Raw genomic sequence first — 23391 nt, 5'->3', positions numbered from 1 at the left:
TCAAATTCAAATTTTATTTGTCACGTACACAGTCATACACAGTACGATATGCAGTGAAATGCTTAGACAACTGCTCGTGACCTAAAGAAAAAAAAAGGAAAAGGCTATGAATAAGATAGGAAATAAATATGAAAAATTAAAAAGGGTAAATTTAACTAGGAAGGAATAAAATATAAAAAAAATTAAGGTTAAAAATGAAATAACTGTACAACAAAATACACAGTATATAACTATATAAGAATGTATGAAGAAATATAAATAAATAAATAAATATATACACAATAACAGCAGCTGTACAAGGACTAACTGGAAATGAAGAATATAGTGACCAGTGTTGTGCAATCCACATTATTTAGTGTCTTGTGCAGTGCGAATATGCTTAAAGTGATTTAAGTGATGAAGTGAAAACAATGTCCAGAATGTCCAGTGTGTGTGTGTAAGAACTATATGTGTGGGTCAGTACTGTGTGGTGGTGTGATTGAGAGACCGTATCGCCTGCGGGAAGAAGCTCCTCCTCAGTCTCTCTGTGTTGGTCTTCAGGGAGCGGAATCGCTTTCCTAACCTCAACAGAGAGAACAGTCTGTTGTTGGGATGGCTGAGGTCCTTCACGATCTTCCTGGCCTTGGTCCAGCACTGCCTGCTGTAGATTGAGTGCAGGTCAGGGAGCTCAGAGCGGATGGTGAGCTCAGCTGACCGCACAACCCTCTGTAGAGCTCGTCTGTCCTGCATGGTGCTGTTCCCGAACCAGGTTAAGATGTTTCCCGTCAGGATGCTCTCTATGGTGCACGAGTAAAAGTTTCTGAGCACCTTGGAGGGCAGTTGGAAGTCTCTCAAGCGTCTGAGGTGGTAGAGACGCTGACGGGCCTTTTTCACCACGGTGTTGATGTGACAGGACCATGACAGGTCCTGCGTGATGTGAACTCCGAGGTATTTGAAGCTGTCCACTCTCTCCACTGGGCACTCGTTGATGACGGGGGTCTGGTAGTTCCTCTCCTGCTTAGTGCTGAAGTCCACTATCAGCTCCTTTGTCTTACTGACGTTTAGAAGGAGGTTGTTCCTCTGGCACCAGTTCTCCAGATTCCTAATCTCCTTCACGTAGGCCGTCTCGTTGTTATCAGAGATCAGGCCCACCACGACGGTGTCGTCAGCAAACTTGATGATGGTGGTGGAGCTGGTAGTGGCCACACAGTCATATGTGTACAGAGAGTACAGCAGGGGGCTCAGAACACACCCCTGGGGGGCTCCAGTGCTGAGAGTGGTGGAGGCTGAGACATGTCCGCCCATCCTTACTGCCTGTGGTCTGCCAGTTAGGAAGTTGGAGATCCACTGACACATAGATGAGCTGAGTCCCAGATGCTCCAGCTTGGTGGTGAGTGTGGAGGGAATTATGGTATTAAATGCAGAGCTGTAGTCTATGAAGAGCATTTTAACATAATTCCCCCTTCTAGTGTCCAAGTGAGTGAGTGATGTGTGGAGGAGATGAGAGACGGCATCGTCTGTGGAACGATTTGGACGGTAAGCGAACTGTAGTGGGTCCAGTGTGTCTGGTAGTGAAGAAATGATGAAGTCTCTGACCAGGCGTTCAAAGCACTTCATCACTACTGAGGTGAGGGCTACAGGGCGATAGTCATTGAGAGAAGCAGGATGGGGTTTCTTCGGGACAGGAACAATGATGGACTCTTTGAAGCATGTGGGGATCACCCACTGAGATAAAGAGATGTTGAATATCTCAGTGAACACAGGAGCTAGCTGGTATGCGCAGTCTCTGAGGATACGACCTGGGATGCCGTCTGGTCCTGCTGCTTTCCTGGTGTTCACTCTCTTGAAGGCTCTCCTCACATCATGCTCGGAGATGACGAGCACGTTTCCGGTGCTGCCAGTATCTTCCTGTCTGCAGCCGTTAGCGCCGCTAGCACTAGCATCGTTGGAGTCCTTAGCTGCAGCCTCGAAGCGAGCATAGAAAGTGTTCAACTCGTCTGCCAGAGTCACGGCCGCGTTCGTCATACCGGTTGTTGGGGCTTTATAGTCCGTTATTGTCCTTAGTCCCCGCCATAGGCTCCTAGAGTCACTCTGTTGGAGTTGTGACTCTAGTTTCCTCCCGTAGCGCTGCTTCGCCTCTTTATATGACGCGGCTTTGTACGGGTCCATGTCCCCCGTCGTGAGTCCCGTGTTGTAGGCAGCAGTGCGGGATCTCAGAGCGTCGCGGATGGTTTTATCCACCCACGGCTTCTGGTTGGGAAACGTTGTGATAGTCTTTGTCTCCACGGTATCATCCGCTAGTTTCCCAATGAATCCCACAACCGCTTCCGTAAACACGTTGACGTCATCGTCGGAGCTGTTTCTGAACATGCCCCAGTCTGCGTCATTGAGTGCATCCTGTAACGCGGCCACCGATTAATCCGTCCAGCGCGCGACCTTCCTCTGAACCGGAACTTCCTGTTTCAGCCTTTGTTTGTATTTTGGCATGAGGAAGATGGCGGCGTGATCGGATTTGCCAAACGGAGGGCGAGATTGTGCCTTGTAGCCATCCTTGACCGTAGTGTAGCAGTGGTCCAGTGTCCTTTCACCTCTGGTGGGGCAGGTGATGTGTCGATAAAAGTTCGGTGCTGCGCGTTTGAGGTTGGTGCTATTAAAGTCCCCCGTCACAATAAGCGCAGCATCCCGGTGTTGTGTCTGGTGCTGTGTGAGTGCCTCATGCAGCTCGCATAAGGTGGTGACTGTGTCCGCTTGTGGTGGAATATAAACGGCACTTACAATGACTGATGTAAATTCCCGAGGTAGATAAAAAGGACGACACATGATGGACAGTAGTTCCAGATTTGGTGTGCAGGAGCGTGTGAGAGGAACAACGTTCGCACTGTTGCGCCAATTGTTGTTCACCATTAAACACACGCCGCCTCCCCTTGACTTCCCCGAGTCCCGTGTCCTGTCCATGCGGTGAACCGAGAAGAACTCGGCCGGCTGGATGGCGTGGTCCGGCACCGCTGGGTTCAGCCATGTCTCGGTGAAGCAGAGGAGATTGCAGCCCCGAATGTCTCTCTGGAACTTTATCCTGGCCCTGAGGTCATCAAGCTTGTTCTCCAGTGACTGGACGTTGGCGAGCAGGATGCTAGGCAGAGGTGTGCGGTGTGCACGAGCTCTCAGCCTGTTCCTGACGCCGGCTCGCTTACCTCTAGGCCGCCGCCGCTTCCCTTTGTTCTCCCTCAAGATCTCACTCGGCCAGCTCGGATCCGGAGTTAAAAACTTCGAATTGTGAGTACATTGTATACCAATAGAAACAAGAGTGTCACTGTCATACCTAATGTACCCAATGGTGATGATTTTGCCGATTTAGAAACGCTGAAAACTAACTTAAAAAACAAAGAAAAAGTGGTCAGAGCAGTCGTGACGGCAGCCGACCTCACCGGCGCCATCTTACATGTATGTGTTTGTGTGCATTTTAGTGTGTGTCCGGACGCGTGCTTATGAGCACAGTATGTGCTCGAAATGAAAAGCTAAACCAGGGGTATAGTACACTGTACATGTTACACACCTCAACAGTTTCATTTCCAATTACTTGCGGCTGGAGGAGCCAGAGAGAAAACGTTTTAAATGAGGAAAACAAAAGCAGCCAACGAGGTCTGTGAGTCTTTAGGAAGTTATGCATGATGAGAAATGGAAAGGTTTTAGCGACAGCCTATGTTTAGGGAGCATGACTGTGAAAGGATAATAAAGTGGTAACTTGAGTCATGATATTATCTGACATTCATTTTAAGTAATTTTCAAAGGATTTTTAGCTGTTATTTGTCCCAACGTATATATACATAGGCAGATATTATAGTTCCAAGTATAATTAAAGTTATCTATTGCCCAGCTATCAGACAGCAGGAAGTGTTGCATCATGTATGTGTCTACTGACCTCCACTGTAGCACTTGATCAAGGAGGGAAGGTGAAGGCACAGATGACTGATTATCCAGATACAACGATACAGTGTCTAGTAGTCAACAGTGCCTGTCATCCGACATGACACTGAAGCTGGATTGATGGAGATAATAGAAATGCTGTGTGAAACCATCCTGAAAACATACCTCTTGCTATTATAAAGGACAAGAAAAATGCGTTTGCATGCATGCTGGGAGTAAAAAATGACCGATTTAAATATCTAAACCTGCATTTATGGTATTCAGTATAGAGTATACACTGTACAGGGAGTGCAGAATTATTAGGCAAGTTGTATTTTTGAGGAATAATGTTATTATTGAACAACAACCATGTTCTCAATGAAGCCAAAAAACTCATTAATATCAAAGCTGAATGTTTTTGGAAGTAGTTTTTAGTTTGTTTTTAGTTTTAGCTATTTTAGGGGGATATCTGTGTGTGCAGGTGACTATTACTGTGCATAATTATTAGGCAACTTAACAAAAAACAAATATATACCCATTTCAATTATTTATTTTTACCAGTGACACCAATATAACATCTCCACATTCACAAATATACATTTCTGACATTCAAAAACAAAACAAAAACAAATCAGCGACCAATATAGCCACCTTTCTTTGCAAGGACACTCAAAAGCCTGCCATCCATGGATTCTGTCAGTGTTTTGATCTGTTCACCATCAACATTGCGTGCAGCAGCAACCACAGCCTCCCAGACACTGTTCAGAGAGGTGTACTGTTTTCCCTCCTTGTAAATCTCACATTTGATGATGGACCACAGGTTCTCAATGAGGTTCAGATCAGGTGAACAAGGAGGCCATGTCATTAGTTTTTCTTCTTTTATACCCTTTCTTGCCAGCCACGCTGTGGAGTACTTGGACGCGTGTGATGGAGCACTGTCCTGCATGGAAATCATGTTTTTCTTGAAGGATGCAGACTTCTTCCTGTACTACTGCTTGAAGAAGGTGTCTTCCAGAAACTGGCAGTAGGACTGGGAGTTGAGCTTGACTCCATCCTCAACCCGAAAAGGCCCCACAAGCTCATCTTTGATGATACCAGCCCAAACCAGTACTCCACCTCCACCTTGCTGGCATCTGAGTCGGACTGGAGCTCTCTGCCCTTTACCAATCCAGCCACGGGCCCATCCATCTGGCCCATCAAGACTCACTCTCATTTCATCAGTCCATAAAACCTTAGAAAAACCAGTCTTGAGATATTTCTTGGCCCAGTCTTGACGTTTCAGCTTGTGTGTCTTGTTCAGTGGTGGTCGTCTTTCAGCCTTTCTTACCTTGGCCATGTCTCTGAGTATTGCACACCTTGTGCTTTTGGGCACTCCAGTGATGTTGCAGCTCTGAAATATGGCCAAACTGGTGGCAAGTGGCATCTTGGCAGCTGCACGCTTGACTTTTCTCAGTTCATGGGCAGTTATTTTGCGCCTTGGTTTTTCCACACGCTTCTTGCGACCCTGTTGACTATTTTGAATGAAACGCTTGATTGTTCGATGATCACGCTTCAGAAGCTTTGCAATTTTGAGACTGCTGCATCCCTCTGCAAGATATCTCACTATTTTTGACTTTTCTGAGCCTTGTCAAGTCCTTCTTTTGACCCATTTTGCCAAAGGAAAGGACGTTGCCTAATAATTATGCACACCTGATATAGGGTGTTGATGTCATTAGACCACACCCCTTCTCATTACAAAGTTGCACATCACCTAATATGCTTAATTGGTAGTAGGCTTTCGAGCCTATACAGCTTGGAGTAACACAACATGCATGAAGAGGATGATGTGGACAAAATACTCATTTGCCTAATAATTCTGCACTCCCTGTATAACATATGTTTATTAATGAAACAAAGTTTTAGTGTTGTTTTTGTTATTGGTATTGTTGCTTGGTATAATAAGTATTTGTTGGCAATTAAACCTTAACTTTATCATTTCTGCCCATAAGCCAACAGAAAACAATGCCACCATTCACAGCTTGTATTAGATTCAAGTCAATGTTTCTTCTTATATATATTTTTCCTGTCATCCATATCAGTCAGTTTTTCAATGTTGTAATATTTGGTAGCCCTGTGAGTGGTCTATCTATCTATCTATCTATCTATCTATCTATCTATCTATCTATCTATCTATCTATCTATCTATCTATCTATCCATCTATCCATCTATCCATCCATCCATCCATCCATCCATCCGGGTCTGGCCATTTTACTTGTCTTTTTTTTTTTTACATCCAAGTAAACATCGCAAGTGCACTTATAGTTATGTTTTTATATGCTAAACAAGTCCTTCAGTCTCAAAAATATATGTATGCTTGCTTGGGTATAAGTGTGCTATATTTTACATTAGTTATAGAAATGGAAAGCTTCTTTGAAGAGCACCTTTCATTCTACTTCTGGATGGATGTGATTGCCCTGAGGAGATACAACAAACGCGCATGCTGTCATTGATTAAATAATCTTCTATAAAGGACAGATGAAAAGAGAAATGGATGCAGAAAGATGAGAGCAGAGCTAGACTCTAGTGCTAATAAAGCCAAAATGCTCAGCATACTTGGATTTGAATGAGTAAATATAATGTGCAGATGCAGACCTATGAAATACCTAAGTGCACACACTAAGATTTCACAAATACATGCGTGCAGCTCCATCTCTGGCATCTTCCTGTGTACTCACTGCGTTGAGTGTCTGGAACTCTAATACATTATGCATTAGCCCTCAACACGTCCTTGACCAGGGTTACATAAATTTCACATACATTACAGATGTAATCCATTCTAATGAGCTTAGACTTTATCTACTTGGGCATGAAAAACACAAGGGAATTAGGACACTCAAGGCAAGATAAATATCATCATGCTGCATACTTAGCATTTGTTGGTAAAGTTTTAATGTCAGCAAATGTAGGTGTAAAACCATACAGGGTGATTGTATACACACTGCAGCACACTGCAGTGGCAGCTGGTGATTTTCCTGAATGGGGCAAAAGACATTAAGGACCTTTGCTTACATAGTAGAAATGCTGTTGCCTCATATGCTGAGCTCTGATGTAAGAACTTTTGTTACTATTATTTGAGTAATTTACTCAAGAAATTAACCACACACCTTTGCTCAGCTTGACTAGTTCCTCTCTTTCCCTACAGCACAGAAAGAAGACTTACAAAATAATGTGGAATATACATTAACTCCCATTTTATTTATAACATGATGAAAACATAGTTTCAGCTCCTTTCGGTGCTTTTAGGACAACCAAAAGTTAAAGCAAAGTAAGGATGAAATGTTTTACAGAAAAAACCTACCGTATAATTGATCTATTGATTCTGTCTTGTTTTCTTTCGATTTTTCATTTAAAGTGTGGAATAAAGTTGGATAGCTTCTATATAATTATTGTGATGAATGCAAACAGTGACAATCTCTGTTACACACTTGTATTTCTACGTGGCCTCTTCACTGACAGTGCTGCCGGTTTCTTGTTAATTCCATTGTTTACGCAGTTTCAATATGACAACTTTACAAATTTATGGGAATAGCATGTCTATCATTTTATAGCAAAACATTCTCCTGCGGAGGGACTCAAATACTGCCAAAGGCACTGACATCTCCGACACGGTACACTCTGGTGTCTATGCCCTTACTGACAAGCGGTATCAATATTGAACATAAAGAGCCATGTTTATACTGTTTATAAATGAGAAAAAGTCCACATGAAAAACACAGGGTCGTGAGTGGTGGTGTAAATCTCATGACTCTGAACCAGACGACATCGACTGTTTCAGCTTTATTTTTTTTTATTTTTTTTTTTAGCTTACTTTAACTTTTGGGTTTATGTCACAAAATACAACTAAAAGTTAGCACATGTTATGTTAATCAGTAAAACATCAAGATAGAGATCTCATTGTAATGTCTTCTATATACACCTGCACTTTTTCCACTGTTGAAGTACTTACCACTTTAAAAAAAAATGCTAAAAACAAGGGTTAAGGCTTAATGGTTAGACGTCAGTGTCTGCATATTTGTATGCACCAACCTGTGTCCTGATCACAAATCTGCTCACAGGGTTCAGTGGTCCTCTGGCCGCAGTAATCCTGGACCCATTGTGTGGATGAATTGGTCTGATAGTAGAGAGTTAGCTTTGCTGGATTTAACCAATTAGAAACATCCAAGAAACTGCCCATGCTCACCACAAAACTACTTCCTGAAAAAAAGAAAAACAAAACAAAACAGGAGCCAATTATTTTGCATGAAAAAAAGGCAAAAATAAACAAACAAACCACAGAAAAGTAGAACAGATGTGATTATGTTGTATTTATGCTCTAGGTTTGAGGTTCTATTGCAAAATCAATTGGAAAGTAGCTAAATCTTTTGTTTTCACTGTAATTTCATTTCCCATCTGACCAGACTGAATTTAAATGAGAAAATTAAGACCTATAATGTGTATAGATTGGGTGTTGTTGGTAATTGCAGTAGAGGGGCTAAAAGGGTTTCACGAGTCAATCAGTAAACGCTATGCTTAATGACGCTGACTTACCTTTCTTTCTTACTGCTCTCAGACCAATCGTTAAACTCCAATCACCGAACAAGATTATCTCTAATTGATGCCAATGAGTTTTGGTTCCAAAGGGAGCTGTGCGAAGGCTTTCTGGATTCTTATACAGCTATATTATGGGTCATGGACGGTACATTTGCAGAAGCATTAACAGTATATATTTCTTTGTCCAGGTGAATTCAAAATGTATTAGAACATCTATATATTAAAACAAAACAAACAGGTTCGGTACAGCTAGATGAACTGCATCAGATGGATGTGTGCAAGTCCTTTGTGCTGTGGTAAAATATACAGCTCATATGAGAATAACAAATAATGTTTCGCCTTTACATTCTGTAACAAACAAAGCAATGACATCCCAAAACTCATCTGTTCTCTCTCTGTTATTTATTTATTTTACCCTTTTAACATTTTGGTCCTGACAGAATACACTGCCATTTGTTTCCTCCTACACATGAAAAGTCATCAGCTGCTTCTTTTCATTTGACAGAAAAACACTGCCACAGTACAGTGTGACCAACACAAAGCCTTCAACAAATGTACTTGGTTTTCCCTAAAAATTAAGTACCAAACCATGTGTTAGCATTCAATCTTATCGAGACCAATGACCTGCATGTTTTTGTCTGTTACATTTGATAGCTTGTCAGATGATCCCACATTGTTTATTGGTTTAAGTGTCTGGCGTAAAACACATTTTGAATCAATCAATATGTTTTGAACATTTTCAATTAATAAGTGCATAATTCTGTATAAGTCATAGCAAAATAACCATGGTAACAATCTTCAATAGATATGAAAGATCGCTGGTGTTCTTGAAAGTAAAGTGTTCAGTACCCAGCAAAATGCCAGAAGCCCAAAATAAATCGCTAAAAGCCTTTACGAGGTCAAAGTGACCAAAGGTAAGCATGACAAGGCCCCTTTCTGCCAGTAGGTCTCATTTACAGTGATACTGGCAGAAGTAAATTCTTCTGCTAACATGCTGAGGAGAGAGCTGATATGCAGCCTTCTCTGAGTCCTGTAAAGAAATCCCACTTGGGGAGTAGGAGCATTGTTCACTTAGCTCTGCATATTATGATTCAAATGCAGAAGAATGGGGAGAAAAAGAAAGCATTGTATATCAGTGTCAATGCGGTAATCAAAATAATGACAGTAATAATGAATGGGTGCAACAAAAAATTTCATTGACTTATTGACACATATAATTTTGTGTTATTTTTCGTTAATAAGTTGTTTGTGCTTTCCTCTATTGTATCCTGCTGTGTTATTTCAATTATCTACACAATGTCATGTTTTTGATAATTGAGTTACATGACTGGGTATCTAATTGATAAGATTCTTTGACAGACAGTCACATTTAAAATATGACTATTTTTGCAAATATAATTAAGGTATTTACACCATGACTCTAAAGTGAATGTCAGTTAACAGAAAAGCAACACTGGAGTAATTACAATATAAAAACATAAGAATATGTCGGTACACTTAATTCCACTACTAGTTGATTTTGAGCTGCGTATCTCACAATGTTGGCTAAATGATCTGAGTCTTCTTAATCTGCTGCTCCAGTTTTCCTTTCTTGTTACCTGCCTGTAAATAAACTTCTGTTCTCTCTCTATCTATCTCATTTTTTTCCATTAGGCTCCCATTAGCTGTAGCCTTAGTGATTATTATAAATGCTTTGTAGTTGTTTTTGTTTACCTTTCACTGTCATGGCAACTGGCTGCTCACATTCAGTTTATTCATCACCTGACTATTCACCTGCATCGTACCAGCATATATTAGATATAGAGCAACTCACGTCCTTTGTGTCAACTTATAAAGTATATAAGCAGACAGAAGAAACAGAGCATTTCGTCTGTCTGCTTGTACGTTTCCTGAAGTGACTTATAGTTATGTGTTGCTTGCCAGTTGGAATTGTTTTGTTTGTTTATCTCTTGGATTTGTTTGTTTGCTCTGACTGCCTGCCTGCTGCCGACTGTATGCATGCCAGACTACAGGGTTAAGCTGCCTTTTACCACATCTGCTCTGCCTCAGGTGTCTGCTTTTCTGTGTCCGAGTTCCAGCACACACAGTTTGTTTGCTGGGGAAAAACAAAACTAGAATCCTAAAACCCTTATCTTAACTCCTTAGAGGTGTACAGTTTATGTTCACCCTGCAGTAAACACACATGCAGTATGGAATGCACAACATGATTTTCCTCGTCCAATATCTTATTCTGTAGTGGGGCTTAAATGCAGTAGTGAGTGTCGCACTACAGCGAAGCTCATGGACTCGGCAAAATTAAAATACACGAGTGCTGGTTTATCATGAATATCTATGATTATTTCATTAAATTCCAAATATGATTTTTGATACCTCGCAGGCTGATCATTAGGCCAAAGGAGGGCTTCAGGGGCATCCAAAAATTTAGATAATTATTGTGTATAACTTGATATTCCTCACTGCTAGTAGCAGTAGAAGGTCAAAAAGGTTACTAAAATAAGTCAATAATCATTCTCCATATTAAATTTGAAAGCGTCCTCGCTGCCAGTGGCAGAGATTTACACTACACTATGTGTGTTATGGAGAGGGAGAAAAAGACAACATTATAGACACTCAAAAAAACCGTGATTATTTTGTAATACATTTTTTGAGTAATTGCTCCACAAAGCTCAGAAGTAAGTGGACAAACTTCATTGTTTTTAATCCTCGAGTCATTGACAGGCGACAGGTTCCTATTTTGTGCCAAGTCTTTATTGTGGCCACCTTTTGTTGCTGTTTGTATATGGATATGACAGCCTTACATTTTGTCAGCAGTAACAAAAAAAGCATCTTGTTGTAAGCGCTCTGAAACATCACGCCATCTTTACACATTGACAATTATTTGCCTCTTTCCTTGAGTACTTTTCACTTGGCTAGACCTTACTGTGGCTTTTATCTGCTTAATTTGACATGAAATAAGAGGAAGCAGCTTTTGTTCATTAGGCAATTACCCAACTACTTTAGAATCTGAAAATAGGGCCCTATGAATAAAAATAGCTAATTTCTAAACAAAATTCATGTGATAATTTTGTTAATCACGTTAAATGAAAACCGATAGTCTGCACTCTAATCACATCTTGATTCTTTCACTTCATATCCACTGTGGTGGTATACAGAGGGAAAAAACAAACTGCGTCAATGTCAAAATACTCTAACGGTATGTTTATTTTACTGTAGATATCCAATAGTTACAGAATATATATTTTATGCACGCCTCCGTTTTCATGAAGTGTCCACGGGCACACAAATTCTGAGAGCGTGGGAGGACAAGAAATGAGACCTCAATGGCAGAAATGCCTTTTTGACTGATATGTGAAATCTTTCAGAGATGTATCAATCATTAGTTAAATTGCCTCAGCTCTTCACTCTCTCTTACTTCACTTAGTTCCTTGTACATATTCAAGTTTTCTCTCTTCTCCTAGTAAGGTTTGTTTTGCAGTATCGTGTCAACACACAGACCCAATTTACAATTAGCTCACTGTCAACAAGGAATTTTAAACAGATTAAATAATACTCTAAGCTGTTGCATGGGTCTGTTGCTTACAAACTCAATTTTTGTGAATTTAAACTTCTTTTGTCAACAACAAATGTTTTTGTGTCCCCATGTGAGCATATAAATTGACAGGAAACGGTATCAACTCCTTATTGACAGAGAAGTTCTTTATATTCGATTTCACTGACTATTTATTTAGTTTTTATTTTTTTTGGAAAGCATACTTTCTGTCTGTGAAGCCAGCTTCTAATATGGCACTGATACAGCAGAACTATATCTTGGAGTTCTTATGCAACATTAGGTGAATATGCATTGTTTGTATCCGGCTAACTGAAAAGATAAAAACAATAGGTTAATATTTTAATCTACAGCATGCAGTCACATGAAAAAGGGGCTAAATACTAAAAGCTCAGTTGAAAAACGAAAAATAATAATAGCCATAGTGTGTGCACAATGCTCTTCATCACTTTAATGGCTTTAAATGTCACTCAGTTTTTTGTGGTGATAATCAATCTTTTTTTCTTCCATTGCGAGCTTTCAGCGCGTGGGCTTTATTGTTCTGATTTTTGTTCATTTTTCGGTTCTAGAACATGATTTTCTCTTTTGTTGGATGAATGTTCATCTTTTGTACCTTATCAGTCGTGGAAAGGGGGCACTGAAATTGAAAGGCATTGAAATTGAAAACCACAAATCACGGTTGAGGGGGTGGGGAGTTTAATGCAGGCCATGTGAAAACAGAAACGGAGAATGTTGAGCTAGCCCCGGTCCATTAGCTGTTCCTCCTAACAACAAAGACTAAACTAATGACATAATACGTTTCAGTGCTCAACAACAACATGCAACTCGACAGTTATCTCTACAGTACGCTGCTCGACTGACAACTGTAACCAGTTATTGTTGGAAACAAACAAAACAATAAGATGCTATACTATCTGGGATAATGGCTATTATGATAACATGCTCCACAAATCTAGCATATCGCTTGTATTAGATGTTTTCAAACTGCTGCTTGGGCTAAATAACCACACTGCATCTTAGTAACATTTTGATGGGTTTAATGTAAGTATAATAAATCCTTGCATCTTCATCTCCATGTTTGATTTTAGTATTTGTGGGTTTCCAGTCAGCAAACAGATCTGTGTAAATTGGACCCAGGAGTTCTGTGAGCTGTCAGATCTACTAAGATTTTCATATCATATCATGTAATTTGAATCAAAATGAAAGAGTGCATAAAAACAGTGATGTGTAGTGAAGTCAGTTTCCAGCAAAAGTAAACACTTTTTGATGCTTTACTCGTTAAATGTTCTGCCAAGGTCTAATAAATGCCCTGCACTTACCATCCGCAACAAAATGCTCTGGCACATGGAGGGTGACCTTAACAGTGAGGGGGCAGGAATCCTGCGTAGCATAGACAATGGCAATGACACATGTGCTGATAGTAATCAGTGTCAAGGTGACCTTATTTAGAGGACTGTGTGGATGGCCTAAAGGGAGAGAAAGAGAAAAAAGTAAAGGTAGACAGTTTAACAGTGGCCCTTTTGTTTTTATTAGAGTCTTAAACAGGTGACAGGACCATAATACACACAGCCACACAAACGTTTAACAAAATCATCTCGTTTTGCACTGTCCTTTGCTGAAAAGCCCTCCTCAAAGCCTTGAGAATGCAATTCATTGTACTGCTGATTTATGAATCCAACCCTGTTTCAAGTTTGGCCTGTGTAGATATGACTTGGGTTAACACTGCTTCTGCACACCCCAGAATCATTTGCCAGTATGATATATGATCTTATTGCTACTGACAGGGTTATAGATTGGTTGTTTTGGTTGCCCTTTGGCTCTGCCAGGGATCTTATTTCCAAGCTAAGGTATAGGAAATGAAATTAGCCGCTTAACCTCTGTCTACAGATATTTATCATGGGAGAGAAGTTGGCATGTTAAACGGAAGCTTACTGGGATGTGTGTAGGATAAGGTGATGATAGAGTAGCTTTGGAAACACTCCTCTAATGCGTTGAACAACCTGAAAATAACTCTTGTACTTTCTTAAACCAGTCACAAGAAAACATCACGTAATATTTCAGAATCTGCAGGCTTCAGAACTGCGTGAATAGCTTCTAGGAAGGGAGCTTCCCAGTGTGTATCCTGCGCTCTGCAGGTTTGTTGCAAAAGTCAATAGAAATGGTACAACTGCTCATGGAAGTCTGTTCTCTGCAGTAGAACGCATCACACTGTTTTGTTCAAATAAATAAATAAATGAATACATTTGTTTATATATTTATTAATTTCAATGCCCAATAGCTTCCACAATGGGAATCGACTAATGCTCTGTGTGCTAGTTAGAGGTATGTTACTACATCATTTAGTACCACTGAAAAACACAGCCGTGTACAATTGTTCTGTGAATGCCAATTTCAGCTTTCCCCATATAACGTTTGACTGATCACATTCGCAGTGTTCAAATGGTCAAACAGACTGAAATAAAACAAATAAAACAAAATAAAACAATATCATAGAAAAGAAAGTTTCACCAGTATTCCCCTGTGGAAAGGCACTTTAATCTTGACAGAAGCTCGGAGGTAGTGAAATGCAGCTCAAGGCCAAACAAGGAGACAAAGTTAGGGTAATGGATTGACCCACACCGACTTGCACGTCTTACTCACTGTGATGGCTTTGTGAAGGGATAGAAACAATGGTTGTCTACAGAAATAGTGGCTGAGCAGCTAATGTCAGTGGGGTGCGGGTGGTGTCACTGGGCTTGTGAAGGGTTCCCTCAATTACTATAAAAGCTTACTGAGTAGACAAAAGCATGCGCACTCACGATGGCAAACACTTACATTATGGTCACAAACCAAGCATCCTTTCTGTGCTCAAACACACGCATAAAGTCACATGTAAATTTTAACTGAATGCACAAATACAAGGAGTGCACTAAACTCTTTATGTTTACTCTCATTCGCCTCCCCTCTGTCCATCATCTAATGAAAGAGCTACCTTTTTATACAGGCTGTAACTTTAACACAGGTCATGGCCATGGATTTTATTTTCCTCCAAGCTGTAAGGCCACAAAGACTTGATAATAAAATCTGTCAGACCAAGATGTCAGTTAAAGTAAAGACGCCTGTTCTAGGGCATTTACACTCACAGGCAATTAACCATTTTCAGAACAGTTGTGGTTAATTGCATGTTCACACTGGACCATTCTGTGTTTAAATGTATGTAAACAGGAAATGTAATGGTAGGAAATGAAGTGACAGAAGGCTACAGAGCCAATTACAGGGGTAGGTTCATTCAATTCGTTCAATTCGTTCTTGTCCTTCATTCCGAAAAACGTTGCAATTATCTAAGACCATATGCACATGCTTGATATCTGAAATCTACCCAGCTGCTGTCTCCAATGTACAGAAAAATAGAGACATTTAATTGGAGAATCCGCTTTTAGATGAATTATATATCTGCAGTTCTATAGAGTTAAGAAGTTATATTTGTTTTCAAATCGTACATTTCCTCTCTTTTATACTTCTAATAGAAATCGCAATTGGAAAAGCAACTAAATTGCTTTTCTAATTGCTTTTAGATCCTATTCCCACACCAGAGGGCTTACAACCAAATTAATAAGATTATAAAGTGGTGTGTGATTTATTGTCCTCTTGACCTAGTGTTGTTTAGGTGAACTGCAGACATAGGGTTTAAAAACATCATGATTTTCATCATTTTTGTCAGCTACTTTATAGATATACACAGACTATGTAATTCATATACACACAAATCCAAACTCTTCACTATCACATATCACTATGGGAGAGGAAGTTGAAAATCATGCATTCAAGTTATGTGACTCAGCTTAGGTCATCACAAAACTCCCATTGACATCAGCTCATATGTCTGCTTTGAATGTCATTGAGCTGTGGAACAGCACTCCCAGCCCCACTGGGAACATACATGACCCCTTCCTACTTCCAGCTATGCTGACAATTCCGGAAATGACTAGCCTCATTTGACTCAGCTTTAATGTTCTCTCCCATCATTCCCTCTTATATTCAAATGGGATAAGGCTGGCGTTCATTTGTTTTTGTATTATACTCCCTTTTGACTTTAATGTCTTCTCAGCAGCGCGCAGTGGCTAAGAGGGTCTCCTGCTGAGTAAGTTAATGTGTAAAAAATGTACGACATTTATTATAATACACCTGAGTTTCTTCCCACCTTTGCTGCGCCTTCGTCCTCTGTGCTGCTCTGTGTAAAACTTCATTTGGTTGTCATCTTCAGGCTCTGATCCCGATTCCCCTTGAGGACCAAACACACCTCCAGCCTCTGGTGGTGAAATGTAAACACAAACAAAGGCAAAAATAAATCTAATTAGAATCATAATTCAGTTGATTGTTTGTTTTTCAGATATAGAAAATATAATGCAGTCGGGGTACAAGCAGTTATTCAACCTTTGGGTGTTGTGTATATAGAGCAGGACATAATATATTTTTACAATATGGACACAACAGTACACAGATTTTTAACTAATCAAATTTCCACTTCTTACCACCTTTGCTGCCACTCGTGGTTTGATCTGTTGGTGAGTTGTCAAGTGTTAAAAAGACTTTGGAGCTCAATTTTCTAATCATATTAGGTAAAGTGTGTGCATATTTGCATGTCTGACTCTGAGTTAGAGTGACAGCAAGAGCAGGGCTGTGAGTTAAGAGGCTTTGTTTATTACTGTTTTGGCACTGCAACATCAAAATACACACACGCACGCACACGCACGCACGCACACGCGCGCGCGCACACACACACACACACACACACGAGGGCTGACACACAGTGATAACAGTCAGGGATTTGCAAAGTGTAAAACCACTGAAGGATAACATAACATAAAATATCTGTAAATGGCTTCAAACTACAGTCTCAAACCAGATTAAAAAATGTCCAGTAGACGGTTTATGTTAAATATCTTTATTATTGTACCACGCACATTCTTTCATGTATCATTTAGGTTTAGTCATAAAAACGATCTTATGCTAATAAGATCCAGATTTCCTCATGGTTATACATATGTTTTGCTTGTATTACCCAGAGGATCACAGTGATTACACTTCCTAATCTCCTGGAGTAGAAAAAGAATAAAGGACAGAGTGAAAATCAATGCTTGTGATGACCATAAATACACATCTAAGAAAAAACGTTTCACTCGATGACTACGAGTTAAAACAAAGACAAAGAACAAAATTAGGATAAGTGCATTATGTCAATACACTTATTTTTATGATACATGAGGACAGCTGATAATGACACAATGACAAAAGCATTTACTTTTCTGCAAGAGACAAAAGCTTTATCCCCACAGGAATATGACTTTTAAGTCATATTCAAGCATTCATAATTGTTTCATTCCTGGTATATCATTAAGAAAATGCAGTGCAACGTGGATGAAGGGGGTACTTAGAGTAAAATAGTTCTTGGCCAGCATATGGTGACAAATTGATCATTTCGCATAAATCAAGTCAAATGACAGCTCGCTTGTACGTCCCTTACAAAAGTGACCGCAAAATATATATACAAAATTAATTGGATTCATTCCAGTCACAATTTAAGTGTCAGTGTATAAAGTACAAAAGCTTGGTTATTCTGAAAAATTGATGGCTAAGGAAATTGATCAGGGGCTTGGATGCTCTCAATTTAGGGATGTCACATTGTGTTAAGACTAAGCTGGAGGACGGTAAGTTTTTTTTTTCAGAGAGTAAAGTAAGCAAAAGCGAGCAAAAATAAGTAAGATAATAAACTAACACTATTATGAAGATATGGTGAACTCTTCATAGTGAAAAACAAAGTAGACACCACCCACCACAGGCAAATAAAGAGAAAAAAAATAGGCGCAGGAGCAACTCATAAGAAAGTATACAGATCTAACACTGTTTATCATCTTGAAATCTAGTATTTTTTATAGATGTCATTAAGTCCTTATTACAATAAGGTAGATTAAAAAAAATCCTTTCTTCCTTGTTCATTGGACACAGTCAGAATTTCAAGGCAAGTGCTGAGCAATGTCAGGTGAAATAGACTCCTTCATTCACTTCATTAACATTATGTTACAGCTCATGAACATTTTCGTGCATCATAAAAGATTTAGACATGATTAAAAGGTCTATCAAGTCTGTGTAGAAAGCATACACTGAAAACTGTAATCATTCTTTTGGTCTCATGCACTTAAACAAGTCTAGAGTTGAGTTGGAATTCGAGTATAAGTCTGGTGCTGTTTGGAGGGTGAAGCCAGGGCAATGTGCTGTAAAATTGGTTCTGGATTTATGCATAGTCTTAGAACATGCCCAAAAAGGTGGTAGAGGAAGAAAAGACAGGGAGTGTACTGTATTTCAGGTAGGTCTTTTCTGTTACACCTAATGAGGAACAAGTGTAATTTATTGAAAAGTAGCAACACATACTGTCTCTATGCAATATTTATGCATATTATTTAAAACCTGTGTATGTCTCCTGGGCCTTAGGTTAAAGCAAGTCAAATTTTAATATATAATCTCTTCTGTTAGTGCATTTATTAAATGCATGAATCTTTTTGCCCACTACACTAATTACATTTTAATATGACTTGGTTTCCATTTGAAATTTATTGGAGATGCAAATAAAAGATTAGAGACCTTGTTCCAGTGATAAAGGAGAATCTTTAAAGATGTGTCCCAGTCACAACCAAATTTTAAAAATGCATCTGACTCATGACTAGAAATGTTGATGTGTCATTGTGGTGGATGTAATGCCTTTAAAGGTAAGTTTTAACACAGTGATGTCCTGTTTATTAGTATTAAATTTATTAATACTAATCAAACACTGGTGTTACTTGCATAAGTTCTTCAATCTAAATGCATTGTAGGCTCAAGTCGTAAAGTACAAGTTTCTACAGTAGAACCATTGTCGCCATGTTTTTTTCTAACGTATTTAAGTATATCAACTTACCACAAGTCATAGTCTTTGAAGAAATGAGGATAATGTAGTGGTGTGGATTGAATGCATTATAAAAACAGGTGCAGAATAAAAGAGAGTCTGTGTTTTAATTTTGCCCCTCTACTTATCTTTGTCCTATCCACCCTCACAATTTTAAGGTGAGTGTTTCTTCTTTCTTTTTCCACGTGGAGTTCAATGTAAAGACCGTCTTGAGGTAATATGCTGAGCATAGCAGGACAGCGGCTTCCTGCCCTGCTTTGCTTAAATCATTGCTCCTTTTTATAGGTGGTACCATAATGTCCCATCTTTGAGCTCTCTGGGGTCATAAAATGCGTGCCTTCTTGGTTGAATGGTTAAAAAGGGCAATATATATTAGAAAGGTGAAGAAAGTGCTGGCCTTTCAAGAAGATACGGAAAACATTCCCGGTTATTGTTTTTTTGTTTTTTTTTCCTATCAGGACATAGCCTGGGCTCTGCAATGCCCTATACCGTTATTGCTATGAAAGCTGCTTTGGCACTTTGTCATTTATGTCCCATTAAATGAGTCATTCAGTGAAGGCAAACAGGGTCAAAAATGTCTCAGTGTCCTTTAGTTAGAAAGAAAGTTCAGATTATGTAAAGGTGCTTCAGGTCTCCACTAATCTCCTGCTGTTCCCATCTCAACTTTGAATGCCACTTGAAGTAATCACTAGAAGAATGAATGTGCTTCCTGCAGTTTTCAGATTTGATTTGGACGTTGAGTAACTTTGAAAAAAGGAAAAAAGTGCTTCTTCATAAAAATATCAATTGCCTCACACTGTGAAATCTATCAAATTGACTGTTTGATTAATAATGGACCCTTTACAGAACCAGTTTGCACCATACTGGTTCAGAATCTTTACTTGTAATTTCTGTCAGATTGGGATGGGACTTGGAGTTTCAAATTATCCTCTATTAGTGTTCCCTATAGTAGATCTGACTTAGCAATGTTCATTAATGGCAAAAAAAAAGATTAGGACTGCAATTTCACTGTTATTCATGTGAGGTTTATACAGTTTTTTGAAACTGGGAGAAATACACACAACTGTGATGAAAAACAGATAGAAAGAAGCAAAATCAGTGGATAAAAGGAAATACTGGTTACAAAGGGACTGTCACTAAAATGTAAACGAATAATCAAGAGACAAGGATTTTCACACTGCATTAGCAGCTCAGTGAACATCAAAATGAATTTCAAGTTTAATAACTGCACAGTCACAACTCTCTGAACTCTCTGAACTCTCTTTGTTTGGTATTATAAAGTGGTCAGATAGTGCTTTCATTTATTGCCCTTTTAACCCGACCCTTTGTGAAGTATAATTCCTTTGCACCTTTTGTCTGCTATCAGTGGAATTTTAAAAGAAAGCGGAGCAGGTTCTGTTTGCCCGTCAAAACCTTCTTCATTATTTCATAAATACAAACTGTTAAGAGGTTCAGACATGCATACATTTTATTGAGCTTAGTATTTAAAGTGAAATATCAATTTTTCCCTCAGTTAATATGGATTTTCATGGTTTAAACTGAAATAGCTATTCATACCATTAAGGATGCAGTGACATTGCACTGATCGCAAAAAGGTGTGCTGACAGGCAAAGTACGTGTGCAATCCAAATGACAGTTAAATAGTGCTTCCAGGCTAAGGCACAGATTTGATAAATAACACACACAACAATATGTCTGAAACAAGGTGCACAAGTCTTTGAAAATCTGGCCCTTGGCATTTTCTATTTCACAGCTTCTCCTCCTTTTCCACTACACTTCTTCTTTTGTCAGTTCACTTTTTCCTGTTTTCATCTTGCTTTTCTCTCCCTCAGCGGTAATGCCTTCAAAATCAAGTCCCATAAAAACGTCAGCACCCGGCACTGTAACTAAACTCCAGCATGACTGTACAACAAATTTCAATTACTCGGGTAGACCAATCTTACTTTTACCACCCATTTCACAGTCCCCAAGTCCATTACATAATTTCCGACGCCTCTCTTTGTCACATCCTCAGTTGGCATGATCTGTTTTCCCTCCATCTGTTTTGCTATAAAAAAAAAAAGAGCACACAAATAGCACACTAATTTTACTCTCAACAAGACGTTTTTTTGGCCAATTTTTTATGTATTAAGGTCAAGTTTAAAAAGTTTTATTGTCACAGGCACAGTAAAACTAAACACATCAGTTCCCATTTAAATTACTGGACAATTAAATTATTATTTTAGCAGTTGCCCTTCACAGAAAGCTTATAAAAATTTTAACTTCTAAATTTTCTAATAAAAAAGAAACAACAAAGGTCCAAGAAATTTATAAAAGCACAAGTAATACATGTGCATACAAAGAAATTAGTTAAAGACGCCAGATATAACTGAATTGTACCTGTGCCTTGTGCAAGTTTACAAACAGATCTTTGCAAATTAGTGCCATCCATCTACTTATCCATTCATCCATCTGATTGTCTGTCCATCTGTCCTGCCAGAGTTCAACACCCACCATGAGTGAGTATGACTTACTGCCGCAATGAACCAAGCTAATGTTACAGTTCTACAGGAACCAAATGGCCCATAACTTCTGGCCAGACACCCCGTACTTCAAAGCACCTTCCACAGAATAACCCGAGGGACATGGATTGCATCCCTTATCCAACTATACAAAACACAAACTGGATGTGCAAGTCCCACATACCCTCAAATACAGTGGGGCAAAAAAGTATTTAGTCAGCCACCGATTGTGCAAGTTCCCCCACCTAAAATGATGACAGAGGTCAGTAATTTGCACCAGAGGTACACTTCAACTGTGAGAGACAGAATGTGAAAAAAAAATCCATGAATCCACATGGTAGGATTTGTAAAGAATTTATTCGTAAATTAGGGTGGAAAATAAGTATTTGGTCACCTCAAACAAGGAAAATCTCTGGCTCTCACAGACCTGTAACGTCTTCTGTAAGAAGCTTTTCTGTCCCCCACTCGTTACCTGTATGAATGGCACCTGTTTGAACTCATCATCTGTATAAAAGACACCTGTCCACAGCCTCAAACAGTCAGACTCCAAACTCTGCCATGGCCAAGACCAAAGAGCTTTCGAAGGACACCAGGAAAAGTATTGTAGACCTGCACCAGACTGGGAAGAGTGAATCTACAATAGGCAAGCAGCTTGGTGTGAAAAAATCAACTGTGGGAGCAATCATCAGAAAAAGGAAGACATACAAGACCACTGATAATCTCCCTCGATCTGGGGCTCCACGCAAGATCTCATCCCGTGGGGTCAAAATGATCATGAGAACGGTGAGCAAAGATCCCAGAACCACACGGGGGGATGTGGTGAATGACCTGCAGCGAGCTGGGACCAAAGTAACAAAGGTCACCATCAGTAACACACTACAACGGCAGGGAATCAAATCCCGCAGTGCCAGACGTGTTCCGCTGCTGAAGCCAGTGCATGTCCAGGCCCGTCTGAAGTTTGCCAGAGAGCACATGGATGATACAGCAGAGGATTGGGAGAATGTCATGTGGTCAGATGAAACCAAAGTAGAACTTTTTGGTATAAACTCAACTCGTCGTGTTTGGAGGAAGAAGAATACTGAGTTGCATCCCAAGAACACCATACCTACTGTGAAGCATGGGGGTGGAAACATCATGCTATGGGGCTGTTTTTCTGCCAAGGGGACAGGACGCCTGATCCGTGTTAAGGACAGAATGAATGGGGCCATGTATCGTGAGATTTTGAGCCAAAACCTCCTTCCATCAGTGAGAACTCTGAAGATGAAACGAGGCTGGGTCTTCCAACATGACAATGATCCAAAACACACCGCCCGGGCAACAAAGGAGTGGCTCCGTAAGAAGCATTTGAAAGTCCTGGAGTGGCCTAGCCAGTCTCCAGACCTCAACCCCATAGAAAATCTGTGGCGGGAGTTGAAAGTCCGTGTTGCTCGGCGACAGCCCCAAAACATCACTGCTCTCGAGAAGATCTGCATGGAGGAATGGGCCAAAATACCAGCTACTGTGTGTGCAAACCTGGTAAAGACCTATAGTAAACGTTTGACCTCTGTTATTGCCAACAAAGGTTATGTTACAAAGTATTGAGTTGTATTTTTGTTATTGACCAAATACTTATTTTCCACCCTGATTTACGAATAAATTCTTTACAAATCCTACCATGTGGATTCATGGATTTTTTTTTCACATTCTGTCTCTCACAGTTGAAGTGTACCTCTGGTGCAAATTACTGACCTCTGTCATCATTTTAGGTGGGGGAACTTGCACAATCGGTGGCTGACTAAATACTTTTTTGCCCCACTGTATCCTTGAGAAGATGAAGAGCTGGTCCAGTGTTCAACAACCAGGACAAAAACTCCCTACTGAATCCGAGGTTAAACTAATGGTTGAACTCTCCTCTCCAGTACCCTGCCATAGACATTCCCAGAATGGCCGAGGAATGTGATCCCCCAGTCCCCACCCTCCAATCCCCTTAACT

The 23391-nt window shown here is 39.9% G+C and overlaps 1 protein-coding gene across 2 annotated transcripts in view; it reads right to left on the bottom strand.

The window, feature by feature from the left end:
* Window positions 1-23391, bottom strand: part of astn2 (astrotactin 2) — a 299114-nt gene that overhangs the window by 148783 nt on the left and 126940 nt on the right. For both annotated transcript variants that reach the window (XM_080304251.1, XM_026173680.2), the window contains exons 5-7: window positions 16180-16287; window positions 13319-13465; window positions 7949-8116 (exon numbers count right to left, since the gene is read on the bottom strand). In XM_080304251.1, coding sequence (XP_080160377.1) covers window positions 7949-8116; window positions 13319-13465; window positions 16180-16287 — 423 coding nt within the window. The remainder of the gene's footprint in view (window positions 1-7948; window positions 8117-13318; window positions 13466-16179; window positions 16288-23391) is intronic.

The sequence above is a fragment of the Astatotilapia calliptera genome, chromosome 7 (genome assembly GCF_964374335.1).
Source record: "Astatotilapia calliptera chromosome 7, fAstCal68.1, whole genome shotgun sequence".
In the NCBI taxonomy this organism is placed as follows: domain Eukaryota; kingdom Metazoa; phylum Chordata; class Actinopteri; order Cichliformes; family Cichlidae; genus Astatotilapia; species Astatotilapia calliptera.
The sequence above is the reverse complement of the archived record's forward strand: the minus strand, read 5'-3'. Positions and strand labels throughout refer to the sequence as shown.